The sequence below is a fragment of the Gambusia affinis genome, linkage group LG13, assembly GCF_019740435.1.
Source record: "Gambusia affinis linkage group LG13, SWU_Gaff_1.0, whole genome shotgun sequence".
NCBI classification, from domain to species: Eukaryota; Metazoa; Chordata; class Actinopteri; order Cyprinodontiformes; family Poeciliidae; genus Gambusia; species Gambusia affinis.
This window is the reverse complement of record NC_057880.1, coordinates 175,742-195,169: the sequence shown is the minus strand read 5'-3', so window position 1 is coordinate 195,169 and position 19,428 is coordinate 175,742. Positions and strand designations below refer to the sequence as shown.

Here is a 19,428-nt window from a genome sequence, read left to right as displayed (position 1 = left end):
GCGAATCTAAACTCTAATCTACAGCTTCTTGGATACTTGTTTTCCACAACTACTCCACACAAAACAAACACTCCCTGAAGTTCTCAGGTTCTGCATATTTTCAAAAGCAGCTTGATATAGTTTCTAAGACACAGTAAACACATTAAACATGAATATAAATGTCAAGTGTGTGTGTTTGCACAAGATTTGCTTTGTTTCATGTCCTTCAGTTGGGTCTTTTCAGCAGATGTGTTTTTGTGTTTGTCATAAGGAAAATGGAATGCCTGTACAGCAGAAAAGTGGATAGACTGTGACATTGGCAGATTTTTGGATTTTATTTCCTCGCATCAAGCAGGACCGCTCACACACACCAGCTAGTCTTACATGCAAATAGTCACTGGAAACTCATCATTCCTCCTCAGAGCAGCACTGCAGTCAACCATCACAAAAACAAGACAGCATCACACACACCGACGAACACAGCTTAGTTTAAAACAGCCACTCAAAGAGCCAGAACTGCCTCACACGTAGACGGCCAACATTTCACTGAGTGTTTGAGGGGAACCGCAGACAGGCTGTGGTTTGGCAACAAAAACCAATAAAAACAGAAAGAAAAAAAAACAAGAAATGTTATGGCAAATAATCCTCAGGGAAATGCTTTCCTCTGGAAGACTGATGGCTTTCCCTGTAGAAATCCAGAGTGCTCACAAAAGATTAACTTTGAACAAAGCCCATCTCTGGAGCTTTTGCCCAGTATCCTGCCATTGATCAGCAGCTGACAAGAAAGGAAGAAGGAAGCCCATTAAGTTTTTACTTCCATAAACCGGAAAACATGTCGGCTTCTCATGGACACAGATAATGTGTGCTACGTCTATGATTTAAAATTAAATTACTGTCTTTATGTTTGATCATTATAATCAAGTCTAAGAGGACTTATCAATAAGATATATATTTTTTTATATTTTGTAACATATTTACTAAAGGTGAAAGCGAACTTTGACCCATGTTGTTAATTGTTGTGGGTTTGCCTGTTGTCTTACTGCAGTTATTGTGATATTCCTAATGTGTATGGAGAAACTAAATCTGAAAATGAGCATAAACTGTCGATTCACAGGCACAAAAACATGGCAGAGCTTTGTCTCCACCCTGTGGTTTAAAGTATGACCTACAAGAGCTGTAGTTCTCTTATTGTGCAATGTGTTTAGTAATTGAAGACAGATAAATTAAGGGAAAAGACCATGTTATGTTTCTCAGGGATAAAAACAAAGATTGTGTGTCCAGCTGAGGTACTAGAGCTTATGTTTGTTTTCCAAGACCGCCAATGAGAAGCATGCTTAAATACTCTAAGACAGGGGTCTCAAACTCCAGTCCTCGAGGGCCACAGTCCTGCAGTTTTTAGATGTGCCATAGGAAAAAAACACTGGAATTAAATGGCTTAATTACCTCCACCTTGTGTAGATCAGTTCTCCAGAGCCTTAATTATTCCATTCAGGTGTGGTGCAGCAGAGGCACATCTAAAAGTTGCAGGACTGTGGCCCTCGAGGACGGGAGTTTGAGACCCCTGCTCTAAATGTCCATCTTTTCAGAATATTATCAGAACACTTGAAACATTGATTCTCACAGCCTCTCTTTCCATTTCTCTGTGTGCAACACGATGGAGATGAACGGTTGTAGCCAAATGGAAATGTTAGAAAGATACAATACTCAAAGTTTTCAAAACTTGTTTTGACACAAACTCAATTAAGTAAGAAGCAAACGTTTAGTTTATCTTCAGGTTATCTTTAAGTTTACATGGTTTGAGGCCTTCATAGTTCTACATCAGAGGAATGTATCCTAAAAAATATTTCTGGTACTCATATCATTTCAATCTGTAGAGACTCACATGAAGAGAAAGCAGCAGTTAGAAAGTTTTATTGGCCCAAAGTTTTGGCACTCGGATACCGGCAGAAGATGTGCATGCTGAGAATCGTCACAAGTTTGGATGATCGGCTCGGGGCGAAGTTCAGGGTACTCTTCCCCTCCACTAGAAGGTGCTGGGCTGAGGCCAGGCCGTGGCCTGCAGGCTGTTTGAGCCTTATTAGGCGCGACAGTTGATGGCCGGCCAGCTGAAGGGGCCAGTGCAGCTGTCCACCTTGGCAGAAAAGGAAGTAAGAATTGCTGAAACGCTCCACTACCAGTGATTTGCTATGAATGCTTACCCATTGCCTGAGAGCAGTGAGAATGGAGGACAGGTGTGTGAGGATAGCAGAGGAGGATGCTGCTGATGACCAGTAGTTGGGTTGATGAGAGGGAGCTATAACTGAGCCTTGAGGGCAGTGCTCATGATCCAAATATGAGACCTGGAAATGCCCAAAGGGATTTCACATAAATCTTGGATTTCTAAGAAATTTAGGGACCAGGCAGATCTGTGGACCTTTACGAGAGAGGGACATAGGCATTGAGCCGAGCTCGCAGACTTAGGAGCATGGCTCAAAAGAGGCACAGATACAGGACCTGTGATGTCCCTTTGAGCATTCTAAAACTAATAGATTGATAAAATGGGATGGTGAACAAACAGCTGGTGAGATAAGCAATTTTAGGTGATGGATATAAATGCCAGTTTTTACCATCGTTCCTCGAGGAAAGGTAATTTTTTTATATTCATATCACATTTCCAGTGACAAAGTTGGCAGGCCAACTTAGGGGGGGGGGGGAGTAAAAACATGCTCTTTCAATAGGCTTTTATTTTGGAATTAAACGTTAGATTGGGTTTTGTTCTAGAGGTGTTTTTCTGCCACCCAGAAGTGAGAGAAGTCGCTGGAAACAGCTTTTCAGCATTGCGTAATGTCCCCAATTATTTCTGATACATTATCTCTTTTTGCAACTGCATAAATACAGAGACTAAACATGAAGCTGCTGGAAATCTACTTGCAGTAGATCAAACATGCTGACATGGTTGACATGGCTGCAGTGCAGTGTGTGGTTTTGTACAGCAGAGGGATTTCCTGGCTGCGTGTCTCCGCGCTCCTTGTCGGCGTTTTGCTCTGCCCTGATCGCTCCGTTTCCCCTCGAATGACACACTTAACTGGGGCTGCAGAACCGAACCGAGCCGGACAGCGGTTCGGAGCTGGACCAGGATGCGGAGAAGGAGAGCTTCTGATCAGACCTGAGCAGTGATCACAGGATAAGGAGACACGAAGCCCTGCAGGACAGGAGGGAAGGAGGGGATGCTGGCTTGTGAGGACGGGACCGGAAGGAGGGACTGTGGGATGTGAGGTGGATCCTACCGCTGCTTGCTTTGCTTGCTGTTCATAAATCACCCAGAGTTTATGTTCTGAGGAGGTGGCCCAAGTCTCGGGATAGGAGAGGAAGGGGGTTGGCTCAATTGTCACAGCAGCGAGTAGTGGATCATGGTGGTGATATGAGGAGCTCCAGGACTCCCAGTCGGCTCACAGTCGCGCTGCAGTTCCTCTGAAGGTAAGCAGCTCGTCGTTTGGGGCTTTTCTCAATCTCTGCTGATTTTGCTGGGAAATGTGCTGCATAGTTTCAATACGTGACGTCGCTACAGCCGAGGCTCTTAGTTTCTGCTGCATTTCCCTCCCACGGAACAAAACATATTATGCAATATTCCCTTTGCCAGACTTTATGAGAATACATGTGCTGAATTATTTTGTGTTAGGCGCGAAAGATTAGTTTGTAGTTGCCAAGTGATGAACTTATTTTACCCATATTGCAGCTGTAAAAAGTAAAAAGTGTTTGTCTGTGATCTGAATGGAACATTTTTCAAACCCTTTTTGCTCCAGGTCTATTATGGAATGTCTCTTTTCCTTTTGGATATCTGGAGAATTAAAATTTACTAAGTTTTCATTGGAAAGCATACATTTTCCGTCTCAATTGAATTTGATGTAGACTTTGGCTGTTTTCAGGTGAGTCTGCTAGACTCAGTTTGATTGGGGACCAGAATTGCAAACATTTGTTAAATTTTCAGATGCTGTGGTGTAAAAAACAACAACAACAAAAAAAAAAAAACATGTTCCCCTCATTGCTTGTGGAGGCGCTGCACCAAGAACTATAAAGAAGCTACACAAAAACCACAAGCATCACCCCCTTCTTCTCAAAATGTAAACAAAACGTTTTAGTGCTTGTAGGATTTTCTTGTTTTTATTAGTAGACCATAAGCTACTGTTTAGGTTGTATTTACCCAAAATGAATTGCGCTGTATGTAGTCTGCTTCCTGCTGTTTTTCCGTCTGCTTGACCTGCTGATTCCTATTTTGGTTGATAACGATTTTTTTGTCTGGAAAGCTGCTTAAGTATAGTGACGAAGTTGCTCGGCAACAATGGGTGGGTCTGTCAGTCAACCCTCCCTTATGGCAGAGTAAAAGAGGACAGTTGTTGATTTTTCAGACCTTCGTTGTTAAGATCAATTTCACATGCAAGTATCTGATGATTGCGATCACCAAAAATGAAGGAATTCGGGAGACTTATTGCTGCACCCCTAGTCACTTCAACTGCACAGCACTCCCTTCACATTTGTGTTTCAAAATCCAAGCCATTTTTTTCTGTAGGAGCCATTTCTCTATTTTCAGTTAAATCTTAAAATTTAGATTATTTTGTTCATTTTTATTTGCTTATTTTCTGGTTGATTTATTATTAGAATTTTTGATTAATTTTAGTTATTTAGAATATGTTTTTGGTTAGTAATTCACTTAATGAGTTAATTTCAATTTGGGACGTGGGTGTTTCACAGTATAAATACATACATTTTATGTAGCTCATTATGCACTTGGGTAGTCATATGGCTTTTTACCAGTCATCAGTCTGCCAGTCAACAGAGAACAGATGCAGGAATCAAAGCAGGAGAAGCAGCAGAATCCTGTGAAGCCTGCGACTTGTTTGCCTGAACATGGAATAAAGCAACAAAGAACTGCGTTTTTTACTTTTGGTATTTTTGAAACTGCGAAAGTCACTTGATAGTCACTTGATGCACCCATGGTGCATCAAGTGACTATGTGAGTTGAATTCACCTTTTGCTTTGATCACCTTTAAGTCTTAAGTTTTTTGATTTTTGGATTTGAGTTTTGGACTATTTGTCCTTCCCTTTCCTTTTCGCACTCTTTTGTGTTGATCTTTAGCATAGAATTTCAATAAGATGCAAATTCTAGCACGGCATAGGCTAATGTTGTGAGTATTAAATTGTGGCTTACCAGAAATCCACCCACAATTTTTATATTTTATTTCACCACGGTAAAAGCAATTAGACTTTTCACTGTTGACAAACACAAAGACAACGCATCTCACTAAAGGCGTGTTTAGGTGAGTTATAGTGATTTTTTTTTTAGATTTTTTTTTTTTATCATCTCATCTCTCCTCTCACTGTCCTTTCCTCCCACTCAGGTTGGCTCAGTTGTTACAGCAGAAAAATACGGTATCCTCACAACCAGGCATAACATAGAAGACAAGCAGAAACTCCATCATCCAGGTTACAATACAATCATAATACAGTGACAGGAAACAACAAATTGTTTAATAATTTTTATTTTTTTTTTTAAAGCAAGAAGACATTTTTAATAGATTTCAATAAAAAAATCAAATCACAGACAGCAGTGGAAATCACAAACAGCCAGATTTGTTTTATCAGTGACATTTCTGTGATTCTTACATTCTCACATCTGAAAGACTGCATCCTGCTCTTAGTGCTGAGCTCTAAAGAGTATGAAAGCCTGGCCACAGGTTATCTAAGAGGTGCCTGTCCAGTCAGCTGTGAAGGTTGATGCATCAAAAATTCTCTTGACTTTAGTCTGACACTGAACCAGACTAAAAAAATTCAAAAAACCAAGACAGCAATGATACCTTAGTTTAATATGAGATAAATATGAGATACTTCAATGCAGGTTATTTATTCCGTGTTTTTATAATCTAACCACGTGGTAAGCATCAGCTTTGAGTCACCTCCAGTATGCCTGGGCTGGAGCCCTCAGGGTGTGCTTCCACGAGCTTCTCAAGATAGTTTTCTAGTTTGGCTCGTTCCCCCTGACAGAACACTAGTTCTGTCCCCCTGACCCTTGACCTAAGATGTGATTGTAGGTCACATCTTATCAATTTTACCTAGAAGTTTTTCATGGAGTTTGCGATGGCCACCTTTAAAATATTGACCTCTTTTGCTTTTAAGCCAATTTGTAACTTATTTGGCAGTCATGTGTATACAATCATATGTACATGAGTAGCTGTGCAAAGTCATCCTTCAGTCAAGCTCTCCTCAATCACCAATGGAAGGATTCAGATGGAGTGTGTGTTCAGAGATAATATTGATCTGCTGGAAAATGTTGATGATGATTCATTATCGTTTCGATTGCCCAGACTGATCATCCTAGAGCTCTGGGCAAAACTTAAATAAAGATCCGTGTGGTACTGGTACCGGTGCAACTGCAGTCATCCTTCAGTCGAGCTGCCCGCTTTATGAATGGGCCTTATGGACAGAAAGCATCTCTATTCTGTAAATGTACAACTCATGCACATGATTACACTATTTAAAATAAACATCCACATTCCCACTCAATGGACTCTCTGACACACTGTCTGTCTTTAAATCCCGGCTGAACTCTCTGCTGTTCAAACAGGCATCTGCACATCCCTTTCTTTTCTTTTTTTTATTTGCATTTGTATTTGTTTTTCTTTAAAATGTATTATTTTTATTTTTGTGAGATGACGTCATGTGCCTTGAAAGCAGCCTTTAAATAAAATAAATAATAATAATTATTATTATAAATACTTATACTGCTACAAACTAGGACATTGCCATGGTTATTGCTTCACGTGGTAGCAGACTTCCGTGTGTTCATACTAATTTACATATGTATTTATGGGTGGCAAAAGGGCGGACCAGCAGCTGCGCTCAATTTCCCTCACATTGGGATTTATAAAACAAAGGTGCGCAGCGAAGTGCGTACACCCATCTTTATGCATCCGAATTTCTTTGTGCATCACACTTTTCTAAATTTGTCCGCATGCCAAGTTTTAGTGTGAAAACTGCACACTCTTTTATGCCTGGGGCCCCTGGACACCTGAACGGACCTTGTCAGGGAGGCTTAAGAGTGTGACCCCTCTGTAATTGGAACACACTCTCCAGTCCCCCTTTTTGAACAGGGAACCATCACACCAGTCATCCAATCCAGGGGGACTTCCCCCAATGTCCTTTTTAATATTCCAGAGTCACGTTAACAAACACAATCCTAACGCATTCAGAGCCTTAAAGAACTCCAGGCGAATCTCGTCCACCTTGCCACGAGGAGATCTTAAACCAACTCAGCGACCTTATCCCCCGAGATGGGAGAACCTGACCCAGAATCCCCAGGCTCCACTTCCTTAACAGAAGGCATGTTGGTTGAATTGAGGAGGTTTTTGAAGTATTCTGCCCACCGGCTCACAACGTCCCGAGTCGAGGTCAGAAGCACATCATCTCCTCTATAAACGGTGTTAGTGCTGTACCACTTCCCCCTCCTGAGACGGCGGATGGTGGACCATGCCAAAGTCTTTCTCCCTGGCCTCTCCGAACTCCTCCCAAGCCCGAATTTTTGCCTCAGCAACTGCATGCCACTTGGACTGCCGGTACCTATTAGCTGCTTCTGGGATCCCACAGGCCAAAAAGGCCAGACAAGGACTCCTTCTTCAGCCTGACAGCATCCCTCACCAAAGGTGTTTACTAACAGGTTTGCCACCATGACAGGCACCTTATGGCCACATCTCCACAGAACATGGTCCACTCAGACTCAATATCACCCATCTCCCCCAGAATGTGTCCCCCAGAGGTGGAAGTTATAGCTCCGTCACACAGGAGACTCTGCCAGACATTTGCGACATGTTTGGGCCTGCCAGGTCCTGCCCCACCACCGGAGCCAACAGCTCCGCAGTTCTGTTCAGATTTGTGACATGTGTTTGCAGATCTGATGAAACGATGACAAACTCAATCATCGAACTGCGGCCTAGGGTGTCCTGGTGCCAAGTGCACATATGGGCACCCTTATGCTTGAACATGGTGTTTGCTATGGACAATCCATGATGAGCACAGAAGTTCTAAAACAAGAAGTTCTCGGTGCAGTTGAAGTGAACTCTGGTGCCATCCAAATGCATATGTATATGCAAGCACACCAGAGACTGCTCCAAAAGCAGGAAGCGGACCACAGCTCAGGTCATTCTGGGTAAATACAACCAAATCAAATGGCTCAAGAAGAGGAATCCTACAGCCGCTAAAATCTGACGCTACTTCTTTTTTATTTACATTTTGTGAAGAAGACAGTTGCGCTCATATCTTCTTTGGTAGTTTTTGAGTCAGCTGGTTCTTGGTGCAGTGCCACCACAGGTGACGTGGGAAAGATGTTTCTCAAAGGGTTTGTTTGATTTGATGCAGTGCAGAAGGAAGAGAACCAAAACAGCTGAAAGTGTAACAAATGTTGAAATTTTGTTCTCCATTTGAACCGGGTCTACTGGACTATCAGTTGTGACAACACCTTTAGACACTGATTGATTGGCAGTTCTACATGAAGATGTTCCTCTCATGTACTGGTACTTTAGGTCTTTTCTGGATTTCTCTTCCTGAATTTTCTAGGTATGACTTTCAGGTGCTCCAGTACATTGTTTTTTTAGGTTACACAACCCTTTTGTTCTCCACTCATCCAGTGCACATCAACCTTATCATCATAGATTCCACTAGGAAAGATTTCAGTGACTATCATCCTAAGAAATGATTGGTTTAGCATACAGGAATCGTGTGAATCATTGATAGTCCTGTTCCACAAGGACCAGATCTCTGATCGTCTAACTGTGGGGTTTAACCTATTAACCCAGCCATTAGGAAAACTGAACCTTGACGCTTCAAATGGAGAGCTACCCTGAGACCTGTGCTGCGCTCTGGACTGACAGCTTGAATGAATGATAGGGCTGTGTGGGCCTAATTGTCTGTCAGAGAGAGCCAGGCCGAGATGGATGAGAGGAGGGAGAGAGGGACCTCGAAGAGAGGGAATACCAAGAAGAGAGTTGAAGGAATGATGGAGTGGCGCAATGGCTTCACTCAAAACCCCATTTCTTCAGTTTTTCTTTCTCTAACTGCCATTGTCTCTCAATTCCTTCTGGTTTTCATCGCCATCATTATTTTGTAAAATTTGGCTTAAAGCTGAACTCACAATACACTCAAGGGGGATCTGTCCCAGGAATCAGGTAAAATATGTTACACCATTAATTTGCTAAAAAAAATTAATACCCAACCACTCAATACGAAATTTGTTGATCCTTAGCAACAATGATTTATTCAAAAAGAATTACAATACTACAAAATAATAATAGTTATCTTGATAAAATAGATTGATAACCAAAATCCCTCAAAAAATAATTATGGTAGATTTAGATCACTCAGTTTGAATCAGCAAAAGACCAAAATAATTAAATGTCCAAAAATTTCCCATCCTTTTTTCAAAGAGATTATTGTCCACAAAGAAGTTCCATATCCTCGAAACATAAACAAAGTCCTGGAAGTATTTCCCCTTTCTAATCCAAAGTCCCGATCCAAAATGAAAAATCCACACGTCAAAACCCCTCCCCCAAAAAATAAGAAAAAATGAGTGGTACCACCAATAATCCCCAAAAAGAAAAGTAAAGTCCAGATCTCACCGGGAGAGTCTTTCTTTCCCCTCAGTGGCGTCCTCTCGCACTGGCGGTGTCCTCTTGCACCAGGCGGCGTTTCCTGGGTGCAAACTCCGATCCAGTTCCTAATGTACGATCTGCGACGCACTTTGATCGCTGTTTTATGTCTTTTCCTTGATTTGTTCTAGTTTTAAACAATAATTCAAATCAAAACTCCCCCTGCACAGATCACACGGTGAGCGTCTTCCTCGCCGGTTGCGCCTCTCGCGCCGAAGCACACGCACCTTTTTAAACACTAATTACACACATAACTCAAAACATCATGATTCACCCAAATCAGTTACAAACAGTGGAAATTCTGAATATTTTTTAACAATGAAATCACAACAACTGTTCTACACGACAGTTTGATACATTTACTGTTAATGTATTTATTCAGGAAAATAAACATAGTGGTTATGTTACAATTTGAAATTGTGTGAATGTGAACTATGCAGCTAAACATCTAAAGTGGAATAGTTTTTTAAATTCTAATTGTATATTTCTATATAACTGTATGTGAATAAATTCAGTTATTCTTGTAAAGATCATATCTGTTATTTCAAAAGTTATTGAAATAACTTTTTCCCAACTGAAGTCATTTGATTAACAAACTTATTTTAAAATTCCTTAATTAGAGCTGAAGTAGAGCTGCACAGTGGTGCAGTTGGTAGAGCTGTTGTCTTGCAGCAAGAAGGTCCTGGGTTCGATTCCCGGCCCGGGGTCTTTCTGCATGGAGTTTGCATGTTCTCCCTGTGCATGGTGGGTTCTCTCCGGGTTCTCCGGCTTCCTCCCACAGTCCAAAAACATGACTGTCAGGTTAATTGGGCTCTCTAAATTCTCCCTAGGTGTGAGTGTGTGTGTGAATGGGTGTGTGTCCTGTATGTCTCTTCATCCATCTATCCATTTTCTTTCACCCTTTGTCCCTAATGGGGTCGGGAGGGTCGCTGGTGCCTATCCCCAGCTAACGTTCCGGGCGAGAGGCGGGTCACCCTGGACAGGTCGCCAGTCTGTCGCAGGGCAGGTCAGATCTTTTAACATTTTAATCCATCAAGTAAACCTAAAAGTAAGAATAAGGTACTACAAATTTCTTCTAAAATGGTCTAGCTTCAATCATTTCAAGAACACAAAAAAGTGTAAAACAAAATAAACTGCAAATAGCAGTAAATAGAAAAATAGTAAATAGAAAGCTTATAGTTCATTTAACATAAAAAAAATTAAAATACCAAATAAGTGAATGTATTTCTTGTGCTTTGCCTGACTGTTTCTTCCAGCTCTTCTTTGTGAGGTACAGTAATTACACTGATCCTGCCAGTTCTGTTCTGCCTCTCACAATGATACACAAACACTGAGCTGTAAGAGAACTGGGGTGACAACATCCCACTGGACAAGTGTGTGTGTGCGTGCATGCATGGGTGTGTGTGAAGTAGAGCAGGGCAGAAAAGGAAGATGGTTCAGCTGAGTGCCTTTGAGGCAGGGATGGTTAAAGGTGCTGAATGGATTGTAGTTTCAAGTTATAAATACACACACAGGCACACACACACACTTGTTTGCCACGCTATCTTTGTGAGGACTTCCCATTGACTTCCATTCATTTCCTAACTATAACCAAAACTCAATTCACCCCTTAGTCTGACACCTGACCCCTAACCCCACAACCAGCATTTCCCCTTATGGGGCCCAGGGTTTGGTGAGTACCCACAATGAAATATGTGTCAGGAAAATGGTCCCCACAAGGTACATGGTACACACACACACACACGCACACACACAGAATATTCAATGAGAGTGAGTGGGTATATTATAATCCTCTTTATAATTTTTCACAGTGTGTGATATCATCTTGCGTTGACTCAAGAGTGACTAAGTTGACAAGTTGTCTTTGTCAACGGGGAATGTGTTTGTGTGCTCAACCCTGTAAAAATTCTGTGTCACATTCCTGAGCTGTGGACACAAATGACGATGATGAAGAACTTCTCTAAACTGACTGAGGTTTTAATATTAGAAGTTACGAGGAGTGAGAAGACGCAAAAGCTGAGCAAAGAAAAGCCATGAAATGTGTGCTAAAGTCTGGCTGGAATTTAGTGGGAGGACAGGATGTAAAAAGACGGAGGAGTCACAGAAATGGAAAACTGCTTAACAATTTGCCAAAGATAAACTCTCCACAGCAGGAGCGATGTGGATTGAAAATCATTTGATTCACTGAAAATCATAATTTTCAGTATGATTGACTGAAAATTAAACAAAAAGGGCAACAAGTTGTCTTAAGTGTGTCTATGTGGGATGTACTTATTTGATCTTAAAGAAATATTAGTGTGAAATAATTGACTAGTCAAAAATGAGACATGTCAACGATGGGAGTTAAAGCTTTGAGGATTTTTCCCATTATTACTTTTTTCTCTCCTGTCAGGCGCTGTGGCACGCAGGACTGTTGTCTGAGTGTTGAAGTACAGCCAACAGATTTAGTTCATAATCGGAACACAATGGTTTTTCACTACGACTCCATCCATCCATCCATCCATCCATTTTCTTACACCCTTGTCCCTTAGTGGGGTTGGGAGGGTTGCTGGTGTCTATCTCCAGCTGCGTTCCGGGCGAGAGGCGGAGTACACCCTGGACAGGTCGCCAGTCTGTCGCAGGGCTTCACTATGACTCTCCATAATAAAAATTGGATATCAGAAAAATCCAAGAACGGGTGAAAGAAATGAAACTGTGGGATGTGATTCTAGTTTATTTACAGAAAGCCCGCCTTTTCACAGATTTTTTTCATTGAGCATAGCTAATGTATTCAAAAAACAAAAATTGAGCTTGGGAAGCTGAAGTAGGCTCAATGCTTAAAGTTATTGAAAGGCTTTTGCAAAACATCCATTTTCCTTTGCTCTGATTGGCTACTACTCTCAAGAGTGGAGATGGGGAAAACTCTGGATGCTAGCTTCTGCATAGCACTAAGATGGTTCCAACTGTGCGTCTTAATGCATGTCAAGGTATTATTGGGGGTTTAAAATGTTAGAATATGCAGCTGCAAGCATTCTCTTCAAAGAGTTAGCAGATTTGATGTGTTTGTGGGCGGCTGTGGTCCCGAACGCTCACAATACCAGGACTGGAGTCAACATGGTGTAGCTCTGGCAAGCTTTGTAAAAAGTCTATGATATTTCTTAGATTTTTTTACACATAAAATAAATGATCTCAAAGTAAACACTAGATTTAAAATATATAGATTTCTAATGTGATTACCCAACTTTTTTTTATACATTGTTACCAAAAAAATTTAAGATGATGAAGCTTGAATCTACATATATTAGTTTAAATGTGGCAACACATTTTTTTTCCCCAAAGGGTAAAGAAAAGATGAGTCAACAAAAAGAGACAAATAAGAAAAAGTGAGAGAAATAAACTGAGCTTGGAAGAAAAAAACCTTTAAATATCCTGCTTAACACAGAGACAAAACGAGTCTATACGGATGTCATTAGTTTCAAATCTATAATAGTAGTTTGACATTTTATATAAAAAATAATAATTTTCACTTGTAACCTGAAGCGTTGCTCCTATATAATAAAACAGCATCAGATGTGTAAATGTGTTTGAGCCATCGATCGGAACATTTCAGCCCTTTGGCCATGTTCTGGAAAGAGCAATGAACACACACACACCCACACACACACAGAGGATGTAGGCGGCCACAGTACTGCCGCTGTCACACACCTGGACACACACATGCAGCCTGGGGCTTTATAAACAACCTGGCTTGGATGTTGTGACTCTGGCATCAGTCTCTGCAGTTTCCCTCCCTGTGTGTAAAACAGCACAGCTTCTCCTCTCTCACTTTCATTCATTTCTATCATTCGCCGTCCATCCAGCTGTTGTTTGTTGTCTTGGTGTGCTGACTCGGCCCACACTCATTTTTCTTTGTTTTGCTCCCAATGTGCTTCTGATTTCCTTCCCATTTTTCTCTGTGTCCCCACAGCAGTGCTGCTCAAGTTGGCTCCTGTCTGTTGAGATGCTGCAAACAGAAACACAGTGAAGGGGTTCATGCTGGTGAAATTGATCTGCTCAGGTAAGGCATAAATTTCTTGTTTTTTGTTGTTGTTAATTTGTCTCCTGAAGTTACAGAAAGTATAATTTCCACTTCGGTTACTGAGAGGAGTGTATATGTGTGTTTTTTTTCCTCGAATGACACTTACTGTGATTCATTTAATGTTGGAGGAGGAAGGTGACAGACAGCCTTGTTTGGAAAATAAAAAGAAGAGGAGACAGCAAAGGGTCTCATTTTAAAGCAGTTTGATAGAAAATGTAGCAGATCCTAATGGGATAAAACACAGTAGCTTTGGATCTTTCCAAGCACCAGCTTTTAAAAGGCCAAATCAGAAAATAAATGAAGATTTTCATTGTGTTAAAACTAGAAATAAAAGTAATCCTGCACTGAAAGTCTTTCAAACTTCTTTCTTGAGGAAGAAAAAAGGACAGATTGTTTTACCCAGGTCACAAACATAAAAATATGAACAATAATATATAAAAGCTTGCAAAAGTACAGTATATAGCTAGATTTTTTTTATATGACACATTAAAACAAGCTTCACTTTATGTCATGAGGATTTTTATGAGCTAGAGTATTTTTTTACAGTATCTTACCATCAGCATCTCTCCTGTCCCTATTGATAAAAAACATTTTACGACATGATGCTGCCACCACCATGTTTCTCTTCCAAAAGTCAATCGATTTTATGGTTGTTTTTGTATTTTTTTCTTTTGTAATAAAAATTAGATTTTTTTGCAATCAATATTTTTGTGGTGTACTTTAGAAATATTAGCAAGGAATTTTTCTGAATTTTTTTCCTCATTAAACCATTTCCCAAAATCAACATGAAAAAGATGAGATAACAAATAAGCAGACAGATTGGACACATGAACGATTCTGTTCTTTAATGAGCTGAAATAGCTTGATTTTTGTTACTTGCCATCTTGATCACAAACTAAAACGTGACATCATATAAGGCAAACCCAGCAGTGAGCTAGCCTGGAAAAAATCAGCGCTGTAGAAAGCCTTCTATATCTGACAGATATGTCTATTGCTTTATACAGCTAGTCTGGACACTTAGCTAGTCAGAAACAATTGCTTCCTGGAAGTGTCGTCTCTGTTGAGGTTTAAAATTATACCTAGTTATGTTTGCCGTATGTAATGCGCAAGCTTGATGCTGCAAAACTTATCAGAAATTGTGTGTAAACTGCTTTGTTCACATCCTCCGCTCCCAGGCAGACAGACTATAATGCTGCAGAACATCTCCTCCTTCATTCACAACTTCTTCTTCTGTTCGCTGATTGGCCTGGTGGAAAATTTACCGAAGACGCTCCATTTCCATGAGAGAAATTCCAGACGCAACAGTGAAGGGAAAAGAGAATCAAGATAAATTGTGTAGGAAAGCAATGGCCAGGAGTAAGAAATACTGCCACCTGCAGGTGAGCTTTAGCAATCACTTAAGCCCAATCTTATTGACCAAGAAAATTTGCAAAAACTCACAATTTTGCATTGCCTTGAAAAAATCTGTTGATTTTGAGTGAATTCTGTGATCTTGAAATCACAAAAACCTGAACAGCCTAAGACTGAACAGAACTTTAGATATTTAAAACTTTCTATATTGTTTTATAACCGTACCCTGAAACATTTTCATCAGGATCTGCTGTTTCCTCGTCTTTATGATGCAGTTTATTCACTATATTTGACTCTCTATATACATCCTCTCTGTCTTACAGCACCTTCGTTTGCCGTTTTGTGTCCTTGTAGGTTTTCTACTTTTATGGGGTTTTTCCACCACAATTACACATTTTCAAATTCCACAGAAGAAGGCAGACATATTTATAGCTGACAGAAGTCTTAATAAAAAATGAGTCGGTGGCTTATGCAACAACTCCTCACCGCTGGGGGCAAGAAAGAGGCTGGGAAGGAAGGAGGAGTAGATGAATGGATAGGCCTGCCACGATAACAGATTTTACTGAGCGATTAATTGTCTCAAAATTATTGCGATAAATTACAATATTGTTTTGAAGACCTTTTTACACTGATTCAATGGAAATGATGTAATAATGTATGTGATTTACTGCCAAAGATTTATTTTCAAAAGAAAACTCAACACTGGAACTGATAAAATAAACAAAACAACCAAAAACAAAAATAAAATGGATTCTCAGTCTCTATTAACACAGTATTTACTTGAATAAAAACTAAACAATGTAAAGCCAAAGTGTAAATAAATACTGCATTCAACCAAAAGAGTGCAGATTATGAAGTCTGTAAACCATATTGCCCTTCAGTAATTCTTAGATTTAAATAGAGACAATCTGACTACATCAGGTAGTCAGATTGTCTCTATTGGTGCAATAGTTCACAATGCACCATTTTTTGCCTGGATTTCCCCCTTACAACAATCTGAGAACGTTGGTCGTTCTTACGATTTCGTAACCGATCATCCTGTAGTCGTGTGTAGTGTGTTAAGGCGCCAACATACTCAGGCGCACTTCAGTCCGCGCTGGACTGGAAGCAGACATCAGCTGGATGTCTGCTCAAGGATAGATTTTGATGACTGCGTACTCAGTGTCGCACATTAAACTACCCGATGGAAACAGTGTTCACATCGAACTGGTATCCATGTGACTCTGGGCTAATAAGCTTGAGAATAAGGCTTATATGAGTTCATCCATCCATCCATCCATCCATCTTCTTCCACTTATCCGGGGTCGGGTCGCGGGAGTAGAACCTTCAGGAGGGAGGCCCAGACTTCCCTCTCCCCAGCCACTTCCACCAGCTCCTCTGGAGGAATCCCAAGGCGTTCCCAGGCCAGCCGAGAGACATAGTCCCTCCAGCGTGTTCTGGGTCTTCCCCGGGGTCTCCTCCCGGTGAGACGTGCCCAGAACACCTCACCAGGGAGGCGTCCAGGAGGCATCCTGACCAGATGCCCGAGCCACCTCAACTGGCCCCTCTCGACGTGAAGGAGCAGCGGCTCTACTCTGAGTCCCTCCCAGATGACTGAGCTTCTCACCCTATCTCTAAAGGAGAGCCCAGCCACCCTACGGAGAAAACCCATTTCGGCCGCTTGTATCCGCGATCTCGTTCTTTCGGTCATGACCCAAAGCTCATGACCATAGATGAGGGTGGGAACGTAGATCGACCGGTAAATCGAGAGCTTCGCTTTTTGGCTCAGCTCTCTCTTCACCACGATGGACCGGTACAGCGCCCGCTTGACGGCAGACGCTGCGCCAATCCGCCTGTCGATCTCCCGCTCCCTTCTTCCCCCATTCGTGAACAAGATCCCGAGAGAAACAATATGAGTTCATATTGTTTCAAAGTTTAGATCAACATGATAAAAGTCAACATACAGTTGCCACGGGGACGGTATAGACACGTAAGCGAAAATGCTTAACAGCAACAGCCTTTATATATTCACGCAAATATTGACATGGTGAGTTATGCAGAATTATAAGAACAAAAAAATAAGACATCCCAGACTTTTTTATCAACAGCGGAGCAGAGAGGCGGTCCTATAAGTTGAGTCTGACTTTTTTTTTCTCCCAACAACGGCAAGGTAATAATGATCGGGTATGCGCTCATTTACGATTGCTGCACAAATTATTACACCGATCACAAATATCCTTTTGGACAGGCACGTGCAGAGGGGGGCAAAAGGGGCTTGAGCCCCTGCCCCTTTATCCTTAATGCCCCTAGTGCCCTTTTTGACTTTTTTTTTTTTTTTCAAAATATTTTTATTTTATTTTTTTTAATCTGTATGTCAGAAGGCCTGTTTGTCAAATTATGGGCAAGAATATTTTTTATACACTGGTTTGTGATAAAAACGTAGGTCTGATGTTGACGTTAGAAAAACTGTTTCTATTTATATTTTCATAATCGTCCTTGCAATAGCAGGACAAAACCCGCCTCACCCCTGAACACAGAAATGCTTCAGCTGCAGAAAAAACTTCTGACTTTAACTTAATCATTCTGCTAAATGGCCGGTTCGGTTCGCTACAGGCAGTCTGAGTCGGTCCCACTGACAGATATAAAGAATGTCTGTCTTTATATCAGACATCCTGATATAAGACACGGTACTGACTGTCACCAAGAGTCGAAACGCAGCTCAAAGCCCCGGCACCACCCGGCACCACCCGGTCTCTGTTCGATCTGCTTAACGTTTCTATCAGGCGAGTTAAAGCCGCTGCTGACGGGATCTGGGCTGGAGGTTCTGGGCTGTAAATAGAAGTTATTGCAGAACCTCAAGTGTTAAAGGAAGATTCGGCTAAAAGCACTTAGACTTCACAAAATAATCATCAGAGAAAATATTGTAGAACCGCAGCAAAAAGCCAAACATGCCGCAATGAAATGAATCAAAATGTCTCCAAAGCATCGGAGGACTGACAGGGGCCACCGGGGGATTCCAGGTATATTCCAGGTAGATTCCAAGTAGATTCCAGGTAGATTCCAGAGATGCGCATCGCAGTGGCTGTTCATGCAGGGCCGGCCCAAAGTAATATGGGGCCTTGGACAGCCCCCCCACCCCCAGAACCCAAACATGTTTAAATATTAATAAGGTGAATCTGTGAGAGGAAGACCAGGTTTATTGGCTCAGTTTAAAATCAATCATTGATTATTGGTTATTTGCTGTAATGTATTTGTGAACAAACACAATTCAAACACAAAGATTACACCATATTGTAGCCATGGTAACACAACAGTCAAACTATCAAGATGATTCTTTAAACTTACAAAGTAAACTTCCTAAATGAATTATTTATTTTTCTCAGCTGAATGCATTAAATAAAATGTAATAACATTGTCATTCTCTATAAATGATGCTACAGGTTTGGATCTATGGTCTGTGTTACAATTAAACCATTTCTAGGGGCCCCTGAACATATGGAGGCCCCTGAATGGCCCCTACCAGTAGCTACTGAATTTTCTTTGCCTTCATATTCCAGTCTTATAATTCTAGATCTGGAGGGCCGGTCTCCTGCAACTTTTAGATGTATCTCTACTTCAACACACCTGAGTCGAATAATGAGGTCATTAGCAGAACTCTGGGGAACCTGACTGCACTTGGGAAGTGATTCAGTTATTGGATTCAGGTGTGTTGGACCAGGGAGACATCTTAGAGTTGCAGGATACCGGCCCTCCAAGACCAGGACTCCCCACCCCAGAATTAACCCCTATGAGCTTTTTGGCTCTATAAATCAGTCTGCATCCAGTTTGTTCTAGAGGTTAAATAGCTATTATTAGGGCTTAATTAGTAAAATGGCAGCAAATGTTCTTATTTCATAACCAGCGACTTTCTCTCCTCTGGTCTGTTTAACAGCTACAGTCTCAGATCAACTCAGTCCTCCAGGACTGATGGCAATAATATAGTAGGATCCAATTAGATTATTGATTAATATGGGTTGTTGCTATGTTTTTGTTCAATGTGCCCCTTTTTTAAATTTGAGCCCCTGCCCCTCCATAGGTCTCTGCACGGCCCTGGTCCTGTTCCACTTCACTGCTCACATCGTTCATCAGAAATACACAATGCCCTTCCTTCCCCATGCCAAGATGTCCATCATAACATTAACATGCTTATGGAAATAGGAGAGGAAAACCTGCATTTCCTGGCACGTTACCTCCTATCCCATCCATCCGTCTGTCTGCCTGTCTCTGACTACCTGACCAGTCGCACGCCTGCACTCTCATCCAATCTCTCAGTGTGAGGTCGTTTATTTAGATTTATTTAAATGGATAGGAAGTATGTGTGTGGCAGATTTCATGGCCTGCTGCCTTAGCTAA

The 19,428-nt window shown here is 41.3% G+C and overlaps 1 protein-coding gene across 1 annotated transcript in view; it reads left to right on the top strand.

Moving 5' to 3' along the window:
* The first annotated feature begins 3,153 nt into the window (after window positions 1–3,153).
* bean1 (brain expressed, associated with NEDD4, 1) overlaps window positions 3,154–19,428 on the top strand; it is a 63,549-nt gene continuing 47,274 nt past the window's right edge. Inside the window, exons 1-2 of the mRNA XM_044136471.1 lie at window positions 3,154–3,435; window positions 13,597–13,686. Of these exons, the coding sequence (XP_043992406.1) occupies window positions 13,662–13,686 (25 nt within the window). The 5' untranslated portion in view covers window positions 3,154–3,435; window positions 13,597–13,661. The remainder of the gene's footprint in view (window positions 3,436–13,596; window positions 13,687–19,428) is intronic.